The sequence below is a fragment of the Lissotriton helveticus genome, chromosome 2_1, assembly GCF_964261635.1.
Source record: "Lissotriton helveticus chromosome 2_1, aLisHel1.1, whole genome shotgun sequence".
NCBI classification, from domain to species: Eukaryota; Metazoa; Chordata; class Amphibia; order Caudata; family Salamandridae; genus Lissotriton; species Lissotriton helveticus.
Genome location: NC_136059.1, coordinates 1,126,995,515 through 1,127,018,714, shown reverse-complemented (window position 1 = coordinate 1,127,018,714; position 23,200 = coordinate 1,126,995,515). Strand labels below are relative to the sequence as shown.

General features: G+C 45.4%; 1 protein-coding gene across 1 annotated transcript in view; it reads left to right on the top strand.

The window, feature by feature from the left end:
* Positions 1-23,200, top strand: part of DENND4C (DENN domain containing 4C) — a 1,285,018-nt gene that overhangs the window by 1,101,539 nt on the left and 160,279 nt on the right. Inside the window, exon 31 of the mRNA XM_078675962.1 lies at positions 12,533-12,778. Coding sequence (XP_078532088.1) covers positions 12,533-12,778 — 246 coding nt within the window. The remainder of the gene's footprint in view (positions 1-12,532; positions 12,779-23,200) is intronic.

Sequence of the window (23,200 nt, the reverse complement as noted above, 5' to 3'; positions counted from 1 at the left end):
AAAAAACTTCAGGATTCAAACCTTGTGAGGACTGCCATAAACCAACACCTGTGCCTGAACCCCACTAGGTATGTCACTATTGTCTAGGTTACTAACATAACTCTAATTCATGCTATAACTTTACCATGGTGATAAAACCAAAGGCCATCCAGAACTGCGAGGCCAAGCTGTACTTCGCTGCACACCACTAAAAAACCATGTAAGGGTCAGTGTCAATCGAAGACGCTGCCTCATTCTCAATCGCTCTCTCTAGGGAGGTCCTCTTCCCTCTTCAAGTTGTCAGGTAGGTTGAGATCCAAGAAAAAAACATATAAGGTCTAAACGGGACTCCCTTTCGTCCCGCCACTCACGTCAATAGAAGTTGCACAGATGTCAGGGTGCCTCCCAATCTAGGTCCCGGTGCCCCACCGCAAAGCCGATCCTTCAGCTCATCCTAATCCAAACCGAATTCCAAAGTCCTTCTGCAATGTTGCAATAGGTCAAAGCATTTAAGGTGTCATGTTACGTATATATTCCCCGCCGTAGTGGTTCCCTCTGAAACACCTATGAGGCAAAGGAATCCAAGGAGATATCCAGTTGGACTACTGTCAGCGGATTTGTCCCGAAAGCGGACTGTGCCTCTTGACCCCATAGTGGAATCCAGCCCAACTCTGGGCCTGGCGCCAGTCCTGACTTCTCTCCCGGTGCTGAGATCCTCCCCAGTTCCACAGGTCACCACAGATGACAGAGGAATTACAGATTGCCCTTTCAGACTCAGCAGTGAATCCACTACAACCTTTACTGAAGACTCACCCACTTTGATCTCAGACACAACCAAGGCAGCCCTATTCAGACTCAGATGAGACATTGCCAATATCAATACATGTTGGTGATGACTATGATGCCAATTCCCAACTTTATGATAAGGAGAATTTATTTTTTGACCTTCAAGATGCCAGTGCACTAGATACATCCTCTGACAATTGCCTAAACTCTCCAGTGACCCTTCATTAGAGGAGTCAGCAACATTTGGCATGATCATGAGGAGGGCTGCCATCTGTATAGGTACACTCTCATGTTCTCAAGGAAGCCCTGCAGCCTGAGCAGACTTCATACCCATTCCTCCCGTTCAGTGTGGCTGTTACAGATACCTTAATAGGCACTTAAGCCAAACCTAGATATTGCCTGCCTGTGAACAGGCAAAGTGTCAGGCCACACAGACCTGCTCTGGGCAACCTGTCTTTCCTCATCCAGCACCCTATTCATAAGAGTCTGATGGTTCAAGCTTCACCTGAGCAGGTTGAATCCCAACTCTTTTCCTACTATACCCTCCGATAGAGAGTCCAAACACATGGAGGCCTTTTGGAAGAGAATGTTCTCTGCCAGCCTAGCCCTCAGATCAGTCAAATCCAGTTGCTGTCTTAGGACATTACTTCCATGTGTCATGGTTAATGATGAACTACATCTTACCCTCAGCTCCTGAAGAGTTACTCCCCAGTTGGGCTCTGATCATACATGATGATCTGATTGAGACATTTCGCCGCAGATTCCTTAACTTAGAATATTCCCTGGCATCAGACTGGATCCAGAAAACTTTCCGCAGCAGCACCTCTGCGTGCCGGGGGCCACGCCGCACAGCTCTGCCCTGACGTCATCCATGGACGGGATGTCAGCGGAGCCATATAAGCCCCTCCCGGTGCGCTGACGTCAGTTTTCTTTTTTTCCGCGTCCCAATGCAGGCCCAGGAAAACCAGCGGTTTCTTGGCCTGTTTTTTAGGCCTTCTTGACGCCTGTGGTCGTGGAACCTTTGTTGCCCCTTGGTGGGACTTTGTTTGACATCCTGCTTGGTACCTGGGCACGACCCTCTGGTGACCCTGTTGATCGGGCCATTGCTCGCCAGCATCGTCTGGCACCAAACAATCCTGTTTGCTTGTCCCTACACTCTAGAGCTCATGGTCTGGTTGTCCAGGGGGCTTTCGCCCTACAGCCTTCTTCCAACCTGCCATTGCTACCTCCCTCTAGGGAGTTTTGCTGGCTGGAGACATGTGGTCGCACACATTTTTTGCCTCCGCCAGTGCAGGCATCCGTGCCTTGAACACGTCTTGCATGTTCGCACATGCTTCCTTTGCGATTTGGGACTTGGTTGAGCTCCTTCTTCCTTCTCTCCCAGAAGGGCCCCGGGCTGACTTGCATCGGCTTCTTCTTGATGGTCGGGGAATTGCACAATTTTCCCTTCGATCGGCCCTGGACGCCACAAACTCTGTGGGTAGGGCAATGGCCCAGTCGGTTTCTTTGCGCCGCCCTGCATGGCTGCATGATAGTCATTTTCCCGACAATGTTCGGGGCGCTTTTTGGGATTAGCCATTCAATGGCGTGGACCTTTTTGATTGTCACGCTGATTCAGCGGTCCCGCCTCATGTCTGGCCTCCCGTGATTCTCTGGCCCTTGCATCCTTGCTTTCTCGTCCTTGTGCCTTATCTTTTTCATACGTTATATGACTTTGTGTGGCTTTCCTTAGACATAGGCAGTGTTGCCTTGTTGTTTGGGACTCTGGGTTCATGATGTAATACCCAGATTGTCTAAGCGGCGGCTCCACCATGTTTGCCTTTGTTCAGTACAGTTGATCAGCTGGTTCTGTCTTCTTTTCAGTCCTCTGTCGGTGAGCTTCCCTCAAGAGGAGCCCCCTTGCCGGGGTTAACACTTACCCTATTTGGGGTATTTGCTGGCTATTGTGTAGCTACCTTCCTACAAGGAAAGCTTGGTACGCTCCTGTGGAGTCTTCCTCACAGAGGTTCTTCTGTGGATCAGTCTGTCCTCTCTTTCTGCTGTTATGCGACCCACACTTTGGCGGCGCTCTTTTGCACATTCAGTTAAAGTTGGGGTTGACGGTTGTCTGTAGTACTTCATAGCCTAAGTAGGGGTTCCCTACAGCGAGGCTCTGCCTTCCTTGCCTACCCAAGGGCGTTTTTCGGCTTCGCTGTGTTCTTCTTTGTCCTTGTTGGCTGCTCTTATTTTAGCCAGCCACTGTCCCTTGGGACCCCTTGTTCTGTTCCGTTCTGGCACAGTTTTCTGCGGCTGACACCCTGCCATCGTATGACGTAAAGGCGATGCCACTGCGCGACGCTACTCTTCAGTGTCTGCGCATAGTGTAAGTGCACCCTGGCATGTTAGCTATCATAGGGTGCCTGTGTTCTTTCTTCCACTACCATGTTCACTGGTCCTACCCTCCGCTCTCCGGGAGGGATGGTGCTTTCTCGAGCTTCAGCCCTGTTTGGGCTTGTCTATAGACGATGGCGTCTTCACCAATTATGTCTATGCTGTACACTCCCATCTGCCCTAATATTCTGGGCACTTCCCGAACAGGAGTATTTTCCTATTGCCCTGCTGCTTTCTGCGCAGTTGTTTTCCACGCTTCTACTTTGGGTTCCTACTGTAACACTCTCGGGGACAGTGTTCTCTTCAGGATGCTCGCTTCTTGGTTAGTGTTGTCTGTACATCCCTAAGCCATTCCGTTGGTCCTGACTGTTTCCACTTCGTGTCCTGCTCCATCTCCTCGTCTGTCTAGCGGGGGACCGTACAGATCTTGTCTGACTCTGTTTCACCAATACTGTTGGTACTTACAGTGTACCCTTGTCTTGTTTTATGCAACACATCCTATTTAGAGGTGTGTGTGTGTGTGTATATATATATATATATATATATATATATATATATATATATATATATATATATATATATACACACAAAATGCCACGTCTCCACCCAGCGCGCAGAACTTCGCAAAGGAAGGATAACACGGACCAAGTAAGTGCTGATAATTTATTAGTGCAAATTCAGCCGCATATATATATATATATATATCAAAAACAATCCTCTTCTCCTCTGACAGAAGGGGCCGACACATGCTCAGTGAGGTAAGAGACTTTTAATTGCCAGTTTCCATCAGCGCACAACACAAGTATTTACAGCAGCGAAACGCTAGGCAGACGCGTTTCAGGCATTCGCCTTTCTTCAGTGCCCATTTCACTTCCGTGTTCACAGTGCACCTGGGGGCCTGTTTTAAATATGTGATAGTCCACTCCCATCGGAGTCAGTTGGAACGCCCCCTGCTCTTGGTTGCAAAAAGCGCAGGTCCCTGATCCTGGCCACTCCGGGTCTTGTAGAAACCGCTGCAGGAACCTATATGCAGTGAATATATATTTTATATTATACTTCCTCCTTCAACGGAGACGTGTAAGCAATGTTCCTTGCTGTGGTGTCCCTGGTCATCGCCCCGGTCTGCTCAGGGTGCGACCTCTTGGATGTATCTCGGCTGCTCATGCTTCCCTACAGGGAAATCCCCTATGCTTGGTGTGGTTCTGGCATCCATACTGTATGTTTATTAGTATTCCTGACTTCCACATAAGTACCAATCTTACTGTGGTCGTGTGCTGGGTGGTTATGCTTGTTGCCGTCCGCCCTCTCCCATCTCTTGCGAAGGAGCGACTGTGTACTAGAGTGGCTTGAGTTTCACCACTTTTGGCCATGGGTCGGCATCCTGCCATTGTTGATCCACGTATCTTAGCTGGTGCAGATTCAACAGTGCTTTTTTCCACTGTTGTGTATATTTGACCAGTATGCTCTTACTATGTCATACTGTTTTCTCCTCCCTGTCAACACACAGGATCCTGCGGATCCATCGGGCCTAGGTTCAGTTCCTCTTTTCACGAAGACATGAACTCTCACTTCCGCACTGACCTTTCTAGCTCTATGCTTCTTTCTCTCAAACTCTGTATACACACGGGGGTTTTCATGCTGTTCTTTCACGACTTGTGGTGCCTTTGCCTCCCATTGTTTGCTGCTCTTTTCAGATCTTCATGGTCTGGTGTTGGCTGTGCTGGCATTACTGTCCATATTGTGTTTCGGCACCTTGTTGACGGCTAAGTTCTCTATGGAACTTGGTGGGGTTCAGTCGCAGACCCGCCTCCTCTATGGGTATGGCTTTGGTATCTATTCTAAGTTAAGGAATCTGTGGCTAGATGTCTCTACCACATGGACGAGTTACTTACCTTCGGTAACAATGTATCTGGTAGAGACACAGTCTAGCCGCAGATTCATTAACGCCCACCCATCCTCCTCGTTCTGCGAGGACCTTTTCAGGTTGAGTTTTCTGCATCATCTCCCTCCGGGTGGCTTTGTCTTTCTGCGGGGTGACCTCTTTCACTCCTCTCCAGGATGCTTCATTCTGTTTTACTTGCGCTACACCCTTTCTCATTGTTGACAGGTAAACTCATGTGTCATGTGTCCTTTTACATCCCTACCACCTGGGTCATCCACTGTGGGGTCTACCACCCTTTTCTCAGTCGCCTTGGGGTCTTTACCTCCCCGGCGGTCCCTTGATTTGAAGTCTATTGGCTCTGCTTCAGTCTATAGGTCTCTTACAAGGAATACAGCGTTCCTTTCTGGTGCCGAATTATGGTGGATTGCCATTGCTCCCCTATTTCTGACTTGTTGCCCGTCACAATTGTGAGAAAGTGCCATCTTTCTTGCCTTGGTATGCCCCCACTTTTTTCTGAACTGCTAATGTGCTTGACTGAGTGTGCCCTGGGTCCCTGCCAATCGGGTACCCAGGGCCTGTGTGCCTTCCCTAAAGAGAAAAGCTATGCTGAAACAAAATACCCAATTGGCACCTCTGGCCACCTGTCAGTCCCTAGTAAATGGTACCCTAGGTACCCAAGGCATGGTGACCAGATGAGACCCCTGAGGGCTGCATCACTTATTGTGCCCCCCTCAGGGGCCCTGTACCCTGGCACCCACACACTGCCTTTGCAGGCTGAGTGCCTAAGTACAGAACTAAAACAAGAGTCGACATGGCACACATCCCTGTGTGCCATACCCACAGAACCCACTGCCCTGGCATACTTCAGTCACCCCTCTAGCTGGGTGCCCTATGCCAGAGGTGAGGGCACAGGGGCATGAGCCCTGTGCCCCTACAATACCCAGGGCCATTCCTTGGCACTGTAAGTGCAGTAATGCCATTTAAGAGTATATGGTGCTGGGAGGTCGTCATTACGAACTCCACAGCACCATAATGGCTACACTGAAGACTGACAAGTTTGGTACCAAACTTCTCAGCACATTAAACCCGCACTGATGCCAGTGTGGGATTTCATGTAAAATGCACGAGAGGGCATCTTAGAGATGCCCTCCAAAACACGAACCTACAATCCACGTCTAGGCTGAGTGGCTGCCACACAGCAGACATGCTGCTGGACCCCTGGGTAGAGAGACCCCCGCTCTCCTGGGCATGCAACAATGCACATCCTGGGCGAGGTGATATGTCTCCTTCCCCAGGATGGACAGGGGGAAGCTTCAAAGGCATACCGCCTCTGAGAGCTTCTCCAAACCATTTGCTGTACCCATCAACTGGCCCCCCACCCGTTCTACCCCCACACTGGCGGGAAGACTGGCGGGAAAAACTACGTCAGGAAGGAGGGTGTGCCAACCTTTGCCAACCCCACCCCTCAGGTGGAGGAGGCGAGGTGAAGCACGACCCCGGGCTCCGGCCATCTTGTAAATGGGGAGCCCTGCCCAATCCCAGCTAGGCTCCTGCCCCCCCTCCCACAGGAGAGGAGCAGGCTAGGGGGTGTCCTCACCCCAGGACAGGGACCCATTGGTCCCTGCCCTTGCCCTACCGGTAACGCCCCTATATTTAGTATTTAGGGGCTCCCTGAACCTTCCTTCCTCAGATCCCGTTAACCAAAAGAAGATCAAGAAGAAGACGACCCACCGCGCAGCTGCCAACAACAGGACAACAACAACTGACTTGGCCCCAGCCCTACCCGCCTGTTGATCCTGGAACCTGCTCCTGCCTAATCCCATCAACCTCCGCGAACAGCAACCTTGGGACACCCAGAGGACCTGCCTGCCTTGACCCTCTCGAAGATTGGGACTCCCATCAGCAGAGGCTCTGCTGCAACAACCCACCTGGTGCCCACCAAGAAGCTCCGGACCAGCCCACTCTGCACCAGCCGAGCCCGGGCCAGGCCAACCCGAACCAAGACCAGGAGGATGTCCCACCGGCGACTGGGACACAAAGTCCAGTGCCCAAAGACCCTCCTCGACAAACCAGCCGACGCCTGCAGACTCAGAACCAGGGGCCACCGCGACCAGCCGAGGGTAAGCTTTTCCGACCCCCAAAGACACCCCTGCACCCGGCGCCCCGTGGCCACCTGTGCCTCCCTTTGGGGTACCTACCTGTGCTCCAAGATCCCAACTTACCTCTCGAAGTGCTGGTCGCCCCTGGAGAGTTACCGTCCCTGAGCCTGCAGCCTTTGTTTCTTTGTCAAGATCCTCATTGGATAACATTGAGCGCCAGCGGCTCAAAAGCACCCTGCACCCAGCCGCCCGAGTGCCGCTGGCTGTGACCTCTCTGTCCTATCTTACTTCCCCCCTTGCCCTGAGCAAGTGACCAGGAGCCCAGCTCCCAGACCCACGTGGCATGCTAGCCAGCCGCCACCAACCGAAGGTCCCCCTTCCCTCACTGGATAACATTGGGCCTACCTACGTCTGCGCCTGGCCGGCCCTGTGCCGCTGGGACTGAACTAACTGTACTCACCTGACCCTGGAGGACCCCTGAGTCTACGCCCAGAGCCCTAACTTCACCAACTAAGTACTCACCTGGAAACCGGTAATTCTCATACCTGCCGTTGGATGACATTGACCCATTTTGACACAAACATTTTCTAAGTGTGAAGTTTTGAAAACTGAAAATATTCCTATAAAATCAGCCAATGTCCGAATTCGAAAATACTCACCTGTGATCAGGAGAGAAGTCAGTACTGTACCTTTCAGCCCAGCACTGAACCGCAAAAGTAATCCCTAGCGGGTTTACTAGTAACCTGTATTTTCTCCATAGGGACCCATTGTCTGCTTTTCTATGAAAGTTTTTTCTGAGTGTCTACTTTTGAAAACTGCAAATATTCTTTAAAAATCGTACGTAATACTGAAACGCAATTACCTACCTGTTTTGAGTTAAGCCCCCAGTGCTGGCCGTAGGAGACTAGTGCTGGGTTACAAAAGTAACGCGATCGTACTTTACCTGTAACCTGAATTTCGTCCCATTGGACAACATTGTCAGAATCACCTTGAAAAGTTTCTAAGTGTGAACTTTTAAAACAGCTTTATATTCAGGAAAATTCATCACAGTAACTAAAACGTTTTCGGTAATCTGGTTTCAGCTTAGACCCCAGGACTGAATCTAAGATCTAGTCCTGGAACTACCAAAGCAATCCATAAAGTAATCAACTGTACTTTCCTATGAAAAACTCATTGAGCTCAATGCTAGAGTGTGTTTCAGAACTGTGTTGCTTATTATCTATCCTGTAATTATTGTGTGTACAAACTTATTGCTCCTCTGCAAAGTATTTACATGAGAGTACTCGTACCTTGAAAAGTATATTTTTATAACTGTTGTTTCTAAAAAATAAAACAACAATATCTGAGGATATAACAACAATTGGCTGGAGTTCAGTTCTTGAGTGTGTGAAACCTTTTGCTGAGTGTGTACAACAAATGCTTTACACTGTCCTCTGGTACTGCCTTACTGCTCGACCAAGCTACCACTTTGGGGAGTAAGGTCAGTTCTGACTTTAACCTCTGTTATACCTCTGGGGTTGGTGGACTCTATACACACTGTACTTCCTTCTAGTCCAGTATATATAGAGCCACTTTCTCACAACAGTTATATATATTGTGGTTGCAGACTTTCTGTCGTCTGCCATGATGTTTTTTCACATCTTCTTCTGTCTCTGGGGAGGGTTAGCCTTCGCTTTTACGGGGTTGCTTCTCAGAGCGGTACTCTGCTCTTTCCCTTCAATAATTTTCAGTATTCAGTGTCTGGCACTGTTATTTATGGTGCTTCTCACCATTCACATTCTTTTCTTTTTCATCTTTTTTCGCACACTGTTCCCATACTCTCACAGTTTTTGGTGGTGGCTTCGCGTTGTGGCGTGGAAAGGTTTCTCCAACGAAAGCTGACAGCGCGACGGGAGGGGCTTATTTTGCTCTGCTGACGTCCCGTCCATGGATGATGTCAGGGCGGAGCTGTGCGGCGCCGCCCCCGGCGCTCAGAGGTGCTGCTGTGGAAAGTTTCCCGGATCCAGTCTGATGCCTGGGGATATTCTAAGTTAAGGAATCTGAGGCTAGACTGTCTCTCTACCAGATAAATCGTTATCGAAGGTAAGTAACTCGTCCGACAAGGCTCTGCAAAATGTAATCAGATTGAGGCTGAACACCACTGATTGGTTCGATGCGATCCACAGGGTTTTCCAATAATGTCCTGGCCATTTGATGGCACCAGTCTCTTTGAGAATAAAGCTTATTCAGCCCTTAAACGCTTCACAGAAAGCAGAGCCAAAGCGCATTTCCTTGCCTTTCAATCCTTTTGAGGTAGAGAGCTGGAATCTGGCGGACAACAACCAGGCTGTCAGGGTGCTGCGGCCCTCAAACTCCTTTAGCTCATTGACGGCAGCACATTGTTAATATGTTGAAGGCACAATAACTTATACCAGAATAAATTATTACCTCTGCAGGTGGCAAAGCATCACATTGGACAGGTGGATGCTTCAAATTGTTCAGGGCGGACAAGTTCTACGTTTCTGGTTCATCGCTCCACATATGCCACCGACCCTACATCAACTTCCAGAGAACCTCTTGTCACTGAGAGCATACTGCCATCATAAATAGGGACTGGATGCTACTCTTGGTTTTTTTGGTGCTGAAGAATGACAAACGAATTCACCCTATTTTAGACGTTTGCCCGTTGAACGTCTTACTCAAAAAATAGCAAGGTCAGGATGCTCACCCTGGTCCAAGTTCTGTAGCATTGGATACTCCGGATGGCCGTTTGCATGTGCCCTTCCTTTAGTCCGACAAACGTTACCCTAGGTTCCAAGTGTGCCATGAGCATGTTCAGTTCTCTGTGCTCCGATTCTGCCTTACCATAGCCCCTTAGGTGTTCACAAAAGTGATGGTAGTTATTGTTGCACATCAAGCCTTCCCTCCTCTTCAGTGAGTCTGGGACTTTCAGGCTATGATCCTGATGTTTCAGCCTTTGCTCTTGGTCTTTGAGAGTGTGACTTCTTGACTTCTTGACTTCTTGCATCATGCTAATAGGCTAACCCAGGTGTCACATGCAGGCTCTACACTGGGATCTGAAATTTGTGTGCTCAGCACCAAGCAAACATATCAGATTCCATACAGGTATTGGAGGAGAGGGCAAAAGATCTACAGTGGTGGGTGGTAGACCAAAATTGGTCCAGTGGCAGACCCCTTTCCCTACCTTATCCAGAGCTGTCTTTCATGGCAAATGCATCTTTGCTGGGTTGGGGAGGCCATCACAAGAGGTGAAGCTTAGAGGACTCTGGTCTCTAGCTAAGACCCAGCTATCCTGAATTAGACATCTGCACACTGTTTAATATTGGCATTGAGTCCGACAGTGTATACGAAGTCAAGAAAGAAACTGACGTCAGTGTCCAGGCATGGCAGCTGCATGTGACTGAAGTGCCATTTTCGGAGAGTGATTAAGTCAGCATGGTGCCGCATGGCGCCACCTACAGGTGAATGCAAAAACAACAGTTGATGGACAGAATGCAGAACAATGTCATACATTCACCCCAGTACAGAGATATGGGCCTAAATCCATCGTTTTTTTGCTCAACATGCTATTCCAGTTTGAACCCAGCCATATGCAAATCAGTCTTGACCCTGTGCCCCATGGGAACAGTCCAGTCCAGCCCGACCTGCCAAGCCAGGTCCTCCCTGGACTGGAAACAAGCATCCTAGGACCAGTTTCGGGCTTTCAGCCCTCATCAGCCAGGATAGTTTGATTCCAGTGGCATGGAGAGCACAGGACTCATGTCTGAGCATACCCGTCCCACTCGGGGTGACAATTGCAAAAACAACAGTTGATGGGCATCACCTTGTGTGTTTTGCTGTTGCCCTATGTGGGAAGGGTATGCCCAGATGTGGGTCCCGTGCTCACTACGCCACTGGAGTCAAGCTATCCTGGCTGATGACGGCTGATAGCTAGAAACTAGTCCTAGGATGCTTGATTCCGGTCCAGGGAAGACATGGCTTGGCAGTTCGGGCTGGACTGTTCCCATGAGACACAGGGTCAAGACTGATTTGCATATGGCCATGTCTGAACTGGGGTGGCGTGGTGAGCAAAATAACGATGGATTAAACCCAGATCTGTGACTGGGGGTGAATGTTTTGCCAATGTGCAACATTCCGTCCATCACCTTGTGTGTTTTGCCACCCCTTGGTGTGCACCAGAATTGCTGAGAAATCTCTGGATCCAGTCTGGTGCCTAGGGGTATTCACAAAGTGAGGAATCTGCAGTTAAATGGAGTTACACCAGAAATCGAACTTGCACCAAAAAGAGCATTATCAAAGGTAAGTAACTTGTTTATCAGGATTTGGATGCAAACTAGGCTCTTAATTATTTCTGACAAGTTCAAGAATACAACTTTTTTTCCCAGGTGAGAAAAAGGGAGCATTGGGAAAGTGAGTTTGCAATCCCTAAGCTGATTATCGCATCAGCAAATATACAGATGTATATTTGCTTGTTCGATCATAGAATTCACAATCGTTGGTTAGGAATGCGGCATCAAAGACTGCTTCTGTAAACTCTTGGATTTCTACGTTGGAAAGGGCACGTACTTGCAGAAACACTTTTATCGACTTTTTTTCTTTTATATAAGACTCGAGCCCACATTTATTTTCATGTTGTCCATAACATTCTATTTAATGCTTTTACAGTTCTTCTCCATTTTTCATCTTTTTTATTTTGGCCTGCATCAAAAATGTTTTGCTAAATTAAACCCCAAAGAAATTGTATTTAAAGTTGCAGAATAGTTTAGCAAAACTTTTTTCTCAAGATCTACTTATTGTGTACATTGTATTTTGAAAGCAAAGAATCAACAATCTTGCTTTCATGCTTAAACGTGTAGTTTGCTTAAAATTAAGGAGCGTTATAAATTACCTCAATTGTTAGCATTTTGCATGCATGTCTACTCATTTCTATACTGGATCTGTCGCCAGTAATGCAAGCTGAGCTCTCTGCATTTCCTTGGAGCGCTTGTGCCAAATGTAAAGTCTTTAGTATTAATGAAGCATATATATATCAATTTGAAAAACTTGTACAAAGTGATTCATATCTTGCCTTTAGTGGCAGACAGTCCTCTTTCACAGATACATAATGTGCTGTAAACTGGCAGCAAACGGATTTGTGATTCAGGGGTTGATCCTACTTGTCCAGTTGGCAAAATAAATAGGACAACATGTTGCCCTTTACCCCAAAGAATATATCCTAAGTGTTGGGTGTCAGAAATTCGACATTCCTGACTTACATTTACAATATTATGGCAGGACTATAATTTGCCAGTGATTAAAAAGACTGTGTCAGATGGTTGCATGATTATGTGTCGAGATTTCAATACAATAAACATTATAAGCAATATTTTGGCTACATTTAAAAAAAAAAAAAAAGTTTTTTGTTATACTTTTTCAGGACCCTTTGGAAAAGCGGCATAATCCTCTTCCAGTGTCAGTGCCCTATTTGAGTCCTCTGGTATTACATAAGGAACTTGAATCTCTGCTGGAGAATGAGGGTGATCAGGTGATACACTCATCCACTTTCATCAATCAGCATCCAATCATTTTCTGGAACCTTGTGTGGTACTTTAGACGCCTGGACTTGCCCAGTAACCTCCCTGGACTCATCCTGACTTCAGAACATTGCAATGGAGGGGTTCAGGTATGTACTCGCTGTACATGTATGTTGTTTCCCTATGAAATGGTGCATCTGACTCCTGTTGTATAGGGTTATATTTTTAGAGGTGCCTTCTAATCATACCTTGAGGCTTGGGGAAATAAGACGTCATTGAAAAGCATGCTCTGCAGAGCTGCAAAAAATGTAAATAGGTTTACTTCAGTTTATTAAATGTAGTCCTAGTTCATGGTGGATGATTTTTAATTTGGTAAAACTTAATTTTTGTGAGACTAATGCAATCATTTTAATTTTCTTCTGTAGCGGTTAGTGTTCCCTAAATCCTTTATAGTTAATACTCCATGAGACGAAAATATCAATGTGTAAGAATAACCTAGTAAGACGTGACTCAAAGAAAAGTAACTTCTACCTTTCTCTTTAGTTGGTACGTTTGTAAAGTCTGTGTTCTATAAAAGATCAAAGGAGCAAACCTGGAAAAATACGTCTGAAGCTTTTTATTCAACTGTGCAAAATATTAATTCGGATAGTTTATTTGGTTCTCCGCTATCGAGTAATCCTCTCTTATTGCAAAATATTGGTCATCGGCCAGATTGTATAGCAGATGCAAATCCACTGATCTGAAACCTTTGAAAAGACTCGAAAGGTTGATAGCCATTTGTATCTACTGTTATATACTGTACAAGCTGAAAAGACTTTTGAAATTGGCATGCTGCACATTTGCAAATTCACTGTAATATACATATAGAATGATACCTAACCTGTGTACTCATGGTATTTAAAGTGTTTGTTTATTTAACGATTGAAGTTCCTATCATGTTGACAGTACATTTCTAGTGCTACCAGACACATTGATCTTAGTTTCAAGCCTAGTCTCTCACTCAGGGTCAGCTTTAGAGCTGGTGGTGCCCTATGTGACAATGCTGGTGTTACGTCCCCCAATCACCTCTTTCTCTGTGGATTTCCTCACCAGTACCCTTTAACAGTGCCCTTTAAGTTTCCATAACTATCTCTCATGATCATTTATTTTGTTTCATAAAACCACTCATTCCAATGTAGGATGCCAGAGCACTTTACATCACACACACATTATACAGAGACAATGATTCATACATGTGTACATCAGCCTATTAGAAATGTTACATAAAACAGGAATACAAGGTGTGGGATTCACATATCATTCATACTGGTAGACTGTATTGTTTGAGTGCTTGATCTGGAGAAGCATAAACTCAGAATTTAAAACGTAACAGTGGTTGCAGCTCTTTAAAGATAATAGTTATATTAGGATCTCTCTGACAAAAGCACTAACTCACTGAACTAGCTACATTATATGCACTTAGTGATCTGCATAGTATACTATCTTTGCAGCAGGCATATTAACCGTATGTGCGCTACTTAAGATGAGTTAAAACAGCACTAAACAAAACTCTGATCTCTTTCCAGCAGGCCTGGTAATCACTAGAGATATCTTGCCATTTTTATTGCTGCCTGAAAAGAGCTGGAGGCGAGGAATGTGGAAGAAGGTGCTTTTACAGTCATAAGGAACGTGATGCATTCCACCATTTTTTGGGGTGATATCCATTCCTACCTTTTGACATGCCTTATGATAGAGCACACACACCTCTTTGGTGAGAAGACCGACCTGGCATTGAAGTGCTTCAAAAAAAGGATCTGGCTTTGGCTCAGTCCTTGGGACTGGATTCCACTGCTCAACAGTTTCACCATCGGTACCTTATGTTCGGATGATAAACCAGTGACCTGCCTTTTCGGAATCCCTGGCCTTCACAGGCCATGGAGCAGCCCAATGATTTCTTTCAGACCTCAAGATGATATGATCGCTCCAAATCTGTTCCTCCTCCTTCCTGACTCCTTCCATAAATCTGTTGAAAGTCTGATATAACTCGTTCTTTATGGAGACTGTGCAACCTGTAGAGAGGATGGTGTATTTTTCATTTATCACACTGGTAGTCCATCACCATGGACCTTAGTATTTTCCAAATTGTCAGACAAGGTTGCAACCTGCTTCTTCCATAACAGGTCTCATTCCATTTCTCCTGTTCCCTCTCACTTCAGATGACCAGCCCTCAGAAGGTACACGTACTGTTGATCGAACTGTTCATAGACTTGATCCCACACATTGGTTTTCAAGATGATGCCCCTTGTTTTAGACTCTTTTGGCTTCTTCTGCATCATTCAAGGTTGTTTCTTTCCCTTATGTCCGTTGCTTTAGAATGTGGTCTTCGCGCCATACTTTTACCAGGCATGATTGCCAAGATTCAGAAGTCTGCAGGGTTGGCCATTCTGACAGATCTACATTGCAATACTTACTACTTTGACTGTGTTCCCTGACCCACCACTTGAAAGGTACCAATTGGGTATTGATCCAAGAGGTGAGGAATCTACAGGTAGAAGTGTCCATCAGAACAAGTTATTCATCTTTGGTAACAATATTTCTCTTAGATATTGTACCTATCTGCAGGTTCTTCATTGTTCCTGCGTACCTCCCCTTTCTAAGTAGTGCTTATGTAACATTTAATAAGGCCTCAAGTAGGTTTGGTACATTGTAATTTGAGTCAATCTGATCAGCCTCAAAAGGTGTGCAAAAAGGACAAGGATCTGACGTCAGTACGCTGATGCAGCACCTTATATCGCTCCATGATGTCATGTTCTGAGTGGTTCTCCTAGTTGTCGCCTGTCGGCACAGGAGAACTACTTTAATTATTCAGATCCAACCTGGAAGAGATGCGTTAACTGACAAAACTACCAGAAGTGTTAAAGAAGGTAAGTAACTTGTTCTTCTGGTTGAATGTTTTGGCCCCACAAAACCTACTGCTTCATTTAGTTTTTCTTTTAGAGTGGGACCTCTAGCATGTCATTGCTAGGGTGTTGCTGCTGTTAGTAATTTGTGAAGTTGATTTTATTTGGCAGTGTCACTATCTTAAATGATCCTGTAAGGTATTTTTCCTTGCTTGTCTTTTACATTGCATATGTTATTCTTCCCTTTGTGGTAATGTGTGCCCCCACCTCTGCAAGTGCATCTGAGGTGCTCACAATCGTAATTTTTAGGCCTCTGATATGGACAGCCTTAACTGTCTGTTGGCAAACCTAGTTTCCAAAATATATCATATACTATAAGTGGGAGGACCTTGTTGTTCATTTCTGGTGTGTGCTCTTGATTTGATTGCTTTCCTCCCTCTTCTTGTGTTTGATCAGCCAGGAGCAATTTAGTTGTGGTGCTCTGATTACAGAGTAATATGTGAATTTCTCTCATCCATGGTAATCACTCCAGCAGCATCCCAATCTATTGTTTACTCCAGTATTGGAACTTCCATAGATTCACACGCTTGAATCATTCCCTGTTGTAATGATGGGAGTCCCCGGTACTTAAAATAGTAGTATTAGACTTAGGAGTAGTCATAGTACACTGATAGGAAAAGACTAGAAAGGCTTAGGCCTCTTAGTTTATTGACCTATCATAGTCAGTAATAAAAAAGGAACCAAAGTTATGCCCCAACCAATCAGCCTCTAGAACACTCCAGAGAGAAGCTCATTACAAGTGCTAAATATATTATGCTGCGGTAAATAAGGTGAGCTTCCCCCGGGGAGGAGGGTGGGTGGCATGTGAATCTATGAAAGCTTCCAATACTGGAGAACTATAGTTACAGGTAAGTACACTTTATCCCACTCTGCTCCATACTCTACTCAACTCCGCTCTAGGCAACTCCACTCTACAACACTGTACTACACTGAATGGCACTCAACTCCACAATATGCCACTCTACTATATAATTGTGTTGTGGCAACAGATGATGGATGGAATGCTGAATGAATCAAACATTCAACCCACTCAAGAGATCTGGATTAAATTCATTGTTCTTTGGCTCACTACGCCACCCCAGTTTGGACCCAGCCATATGCAAATCAGTCTTAACCCTGTTCCTCATTGGAACAGTCCAGCCCGAAATGCCAAGCTGGGTCCTCCCTGGACCTGAAACAAGCATCCTGGGACCAGTTTCGGGGAAACACCCCTCATCAGCCAGGCTGGCTTGAACACAGTGATACAGCAAGCAGGGGGCATTTATTTCTTCTTTCTATACAAACTCAACTTAAAATACGAAAATAATAAAAATGGTAAAGTTATCATTTTAATCTCAGTTTATAATTTATGAACCACCTTCAAATTATTAAAAGTGACGCACCTCCGAACACAATCTTGTCACCTCACTCACCACACTGCGTAAACTATAAGCCAGGCCTTTTCAATGCACTGGTTATACCCTCACATGCTACATCAGTCATAGCATGTAAAATCATAGCATTCATAACAACACTTATAACATCTCAAATGACATCCTTTGTCACAGCACAGCGCATTATAGTGTGGTGAGCTATAGCGAGTGTTGTCTGTTTAGCAAGATGAAAAGAGTTTGTATGGAGGTGCTCCGACCCTGTTTTGCCTCTATGTCAACGGGGTTATCTCTCACCTAAACGGGGTCGCCAACTCTGACGCTCCCAAATTGGCTGGTGTAAGGGTGCCGGCTGTCATGTTCGCCGATGACACCCTGCTGCTTTCAAAATCTGCAATGGGCATCCAGCGAGTCCTTGATGGTTTTACGGACTTTTGTGAGGACCATGGTCTAGAAATTAACACCTTAAAGACCAAATTCATGGTCTTCAACCCCCCATCGAAATTCCGTTTCAACCCTAAAATTGGACACACTAGCCTTGAGAGGGTGAAAACTTTTGAGTACCTTGGTGTCATGCTAAATGACAGACTGTCCTGGAACACGCATCAGGAGAAAGCCCTCCTTAAATTGACTCAATACTCGGGGGGCATCATGAATCTTCTGGCAAATAACAAATCATCAATCAGGGCCATAGGCCCTCCGATAGAGATCTACAAGATACAGGCAAGGGGGGCTGCCATGTATGGGTGCGAACTTTGGGGACATGTAGGTACATCAGATTTGCTGAAAGAGGAGAATAAATTTATTCGAAGGGTTGTAGGACTCCCCCCTAGTACGCCCCTTGTCCCCCTTAGGCTGGACCTGGGGTTACGACCGCTAGACGGAGAACTGGCTTTTCGCCCCCTGGAATATTGGCGTAGGCTGTGGGCAACCCCAGAACTGACCAGCTACAGACAGGGATTACAGGAGGTGCTTGCCATGCCAAATGCGAGGAAAATTAAGTGGATTCAATTTGTTAAATCAGAACTGGAGAGTCTGGGACTCTCGAAGATGTGGTCCGATCCTCTGGCTACTTGTCCACTTATTCCTAAAAAGGAATTAGCTAAGGCATATCACGACAGCAAATTAATGGAACTTTTCAACCTCCAAAAAACTGGTTCATTGACTGATTAGTTTATATGCTTTAAGGACACTTACAACTTTGAGCAAACTATAGATAAATTGCATCCCCCTTTGCTCAGGAAACTATATCTGCAGTGGAGACATGGGTCCCTCCCCATTCGAACATTCACAAGCAAATGGAGTGATCAACCAACTAGCATTTGCCCAGCATGTAGAACATCTGACGAATCTGAACTCCACATACTCTTTTTTTTGTCCGGTTTACCGAGAGATTCGCAAGAAATGGATAGTTCCCATATGCAGAAATCTGGGATTTGTGGGGTGCTTGGCTGCTCACAGAGTATTGAAATCCAATCTGACCGATCATATCGTGTTTGCAGTGGCCAAATATTTGGGTGCTATCTGGTGTCTGAGAAGGAAATGTCTCAGGGCTGGCAACTGACCCTAATGCACCAAGGACTTGATACTGCAATAAGGAACTCTGTCTGAACGACAATGTCGATTTTATATTGCATAAATCTTTATTTTTAAACAAAGCTTTTAAATGAATGTTCTAATCGTCTTTTATGGTAAAAATCTTACCGAAATAAAGATTTTTTTGAATTGAATTGTATGGAGGTGCGTTACTTATATTAATTTGAAGGTTGTGTATGAATTGTAAATGAAAGTTATAACTATAAAACTTTATAACTATAAAACTTCTAAAGGTTGTGCAGTTTGTTTGGTTTTTATAGGGAAAATAAAGTTTTCCTAACAACTAAGCTTTAACCTTTTTTTTCATTTTGTGTGTGTGGATGGCACTGTGCTAATACTACGTTTAAAGACTGATAGAATAGCAGACATTTGAGGTGTGTGTGTGTGTGTGTGTGTGTGTGTGTGTGGTGTGATATGCGTGTGCGTGTGTGTGGTGTGATATGCGTGTGCGTGTGCGTGTGTGATGCGTGTGCGTGTGTGAGGTGTGTGTGTGTGATGCGTGTGCGTGTGTGATGCGTGTGCGTGTGTGATGCGTGAGATGCTTTGCTACTTCTGTCTCTACTTGCCCTTGGCAGAGGATCGCTACAGCCGTCGGAGAACGCCGGACGTAATTTCTTAAGATCAGCTCAATAAAGCGATCACCCAGAGTTTGTATACTCATCAGATGATGGTTTAATCCAATAACGCGTTTCGCTTGCACAGCATGCTTGTTCACACCTGCTGTGAATGGGTATATGAGGGGTTCTGTGCGTGTATGACGGGTTCCATTAGGGTGTGAGGGGTTCTGTGGATGATGGCATCCGTTATGTCATGAGTGATGTAATAATATGTGGGGTTATAAGCAGTGCATTGCGGGGACTTAAGTTATAGTTAGCTCATAACTTTAACTGCTGAATTTCACTGGTTTTGTACAAGTGAAATCTGAGCCCAACTATAACGTCCCTGTAACGTTTGGTTTTGTACAAGTGAACTTCTAAGGTTTTTTAATTTCCCAACTGTAACCTTTTAGAGTGAGTGTGTGGCTGAGTGTCTCAGTGAGTGTGATTGCATGCCTGAGTTTCTCGATGTATGTGAGTGGATGTGTGAGCCTGGGAGTGGCTGCATAAGTATCTTACTGGGTGATTAAGTGAGTGGGTCTGTAAATGGGTGTGAGATTGTCTAAGTGGGTTTGCGAGTGCCTCCTTTAGTGTGTCAGTCTGTGAGTGGCTGCTTGAGTGTCTGAGTGGGTCTGCGAGTGGGTGCGTAAGTGTCTCACTGGGTGTGTGAGTGAGTGGGTGCATTAGTCTCTGAGTGGGTCTATAAGTCGCAGCATGAGTTAGTAAATCTGTGAGTGGGTGAGAGAGATTGAGTAATTCTGTCAGTCGATGTGAGAGTGTCTGACATCTTCTGTCAGTGCGTGCCAGAGTGGGTTCTGCTTGTTTTCTGCTCCCTTCTTACCATTATTTTGCCTTTTTCTGCTCGTTGCTGGACTTTATTTTGCCTCTTCCTGACCTTTATTTTGTCTCTTTCTGCTCTTTATTGACCTTTATTTTGCCTCTTTTTGACCTACATTTTGCCTCTTTTTGCTCATTTCTGACATTTATATTGCTTTTCTGCTCGATGCTGACATTTGTTCTCTCTTTTTCTTCATTTCTGACCTATATTTTGCCTCTTTCTGCGCGTTTCTCACCTTTATTCTACCTCATTCGGCTAATTTCTGATCTCTTTTGCCTCTTTCTGCTCGTTGCTGGACTTTATTTTGCCTCTTTCTGCTCATTGTGGCCACTATTGTGCCTCATGCTGCTTGTTTCTAACTTCGATTTTACCTCTTTCTACGCATTTCTGATCTCTGTTTTGCCTCATTCTGCTCATTGCTGTCCTTTATTTTGCATCTTTCTGCTCGTTTCTGACCTTTATTTTGCCTCTTACATCTGGCCTCTATTTTGCCTCTTTCTGCTTGTTGCTGGCCTCTTTTCTTTTTGCCTCTTTCTGCTTGTTTCTGACCGTTGGTTTGCCTCTTTCTTTTCATTGCTGACCTCTGTTCTGACTTTCTGTTCATTTCTGACCTTTATTCTGCTTTTCTGATCGTTTTTCACCTTTATTCTGTCTCTTTCTGCTCCTTTCTGACCTTTATTTTGTCTCTTTCTCCTCTTCCCCCGTACCGTGGAGGGAGCCTCAATTTCCTGCTGTCCCAGTTGGCTCCTGACTGTTGCGGTTGCCAGCGTTTCTTTCACACCCAGGGAGCTGCTAAGCATGCAGCTCCCTTGTGTGAAAGCAATTCATCTGTTTGCCTGCTCACTTGACAGCGGGCAGGGAAACAGACGAAAGCTAAGGTTTATTTGTTGTGTGGGGAGATTCGGATTTTGTTTTGTTTAGGATCTTATTTATGGTTGTTGTGCAATGTTGTGTGCCTCCTACGCAAATGTTTTGTTTGCTGTGAACACACCCGTTAAGGGTGAGCAATGCTTTTTTTTATTCAACTTATTACATAACGTCTCCCTCAGAAGCTCTGCCCACATCTATTACTGCTTGCTAACACAGTGCCGATGTGGGTAGGCCATCATTTTACTCACAATCTTTCTGCATTTTGTCTTGCCTACTGCTTCACAAACTTTGTGACAGATTCTGTATATGCTACTACTTAGCAGAATAAGGTGAAAGATGTATCTCACTTAGCGTGTGGACTGACCTTGTGGTGCAAAGTGTTGGGTGCGTCAAGAAGGTTGTTGCAGAACAGGCATCCAGTATTGCTGGGATTCCAAAGTCAGTGTAGCTACGAGAACAATATGTATGTGGAGATCTGCTAATATGAATGACATTCTTCCATTTTTTGGATGCTAAAAGAAAAAGGTGCATTGTGCAATATAATTACTTCCAATCTTGGGCTAATGGGGCTAGATGAGGTATTAGAATCCCCTCTTGCCTTTGGAAGGTGAAGTGAAAGTTGCTAGCCGAGGACTCTCTCCCCGCACTTAGGTAATGCCCATGGGGCAACCACCCTTACCTCTGGGCAAGACAAGAAGGTGTTGTGTTAAAGGGCCCCTCACACCTTGGCAGTGTGGGAAAGGGTGTTGAATGAAGCAATTCGGTCCATTTGGGCAATGCCCAGGAGTGGGTATTTTGTCATCCTTCACCCTCCCTAACCCACCCATGGCCAAGTAAGGGTGAGAGAAGCGGCATGCCCTGCCAGTCCCTACCCTTTGGTGCTTAAGGCTGGTTCAGTGACCATTTCCAAACCCTCTAGCCATTGAGCAACTCATGGGGCAGGGTAGGAGTTACTTAATATTCTTAAGATTTCCCATGCCCTTGGGCAAGGTATTAGGGGTCTGTGGGTAAAAGCTTTCCCCTCCCTGGCCTTTAGGTAAGGCTGCAGAGGGAATTAAATAAACCCCTCTTCTCCCTTCATCCTTAAGCAAGACGAAGGGCATCTCATCAAACCCCCACCACATTTCCCCGGACTTCCTGACATGCAGAACCAAGGCCTGGCAAATGATTATAGCAGCATCCCTCCACCCCTTGTTGTTTTATTTTATCTAAACTTATAATTTTTTTGGTCTCTCAATGTTACCACTTGAATTAGTGTTACAGAAAGATTGCCCTCTCAGCATTATTGGGTTATTGAATATCCGCAGTATGTACACAGCGTTGTGTAGTTCAGTTCCTATATTCCCAATAGGCTCTGCGCATTGGAATAGTGTATCCTGTAGTTTAGACGTAGGACTGAAGTCAACTAGGTCTCTACCGAATATACTAAGCTTAATTGTGTGTGCCAGCTAGCTCAGAGGTCACTAGAAACTTTCTTGAATAAACAAGAAGGGATTAGTTTCTGGCAACCGCTTAAAACATGACCACTTGGTTCCCCAAGAATAAGAAATATATCTCTAGAGTCGCAGAAACAATAGATAGTTATTTCACTCAGTCAATCGTGCATGCTTTGTTTCACCAGAGGTGCAGAGAAATAGAGAGACGGGCGTTTTCAATAAAAGGGTATTTATTGAACAGTCTTCTTTCTCAAGCATAAGAAATGAACTGCTGCAATCGTAATACTTGCTGTAAAGTACAGAGCATATAATACGAAGAGTATTATAAAATAATACTGTAAAAGCATGATATGGTTTCTAAGCCATAAGATACCTAAAATGCATAAAATACATAGTGATAAATGACTAAAAGTACTCAACTGGTGCTTCTAAAATACGCCTACCCTGATGTACCTAACCTAGGTCTAGTACAAGGGAAGAAGTAAGTGAGGTGTAGCCTAGTTTTAGTATTAGTTGCCAAGAATCTATTCCAAGAATTTTCTTAGGGTCTAATCCGCTCCGTACCTTGGTTTAGAATGTAGGATGTCTTGTATCTCTCTCTCAGGACTCGATTTCCCAGCAACCCGCAAGGGTAGCCTGGAAACACTGGAGCTGGATTTCTCGGCAGGAGAAAGTACAGCGTCTCTCAGTGCGTCAGCTGGAGGGTCGGCTTCCTTAGGCACTTGCTCGGGAAGGGTGAGTCGGAAAAGTAGATAGTCGAACTGCTCCAAACCACCGTGTGTTTGTTTGGACAAGTGTGGGCATATTTATACCTTGAAGGTGCCGAGTTTGACGTAAGATTGGACATAATAACATCATCAGAGACTTAATTCTCTGAAAACTCTGATTTCTTGGATAACTTAATATTCATGCAGGGGGAAGTCCCT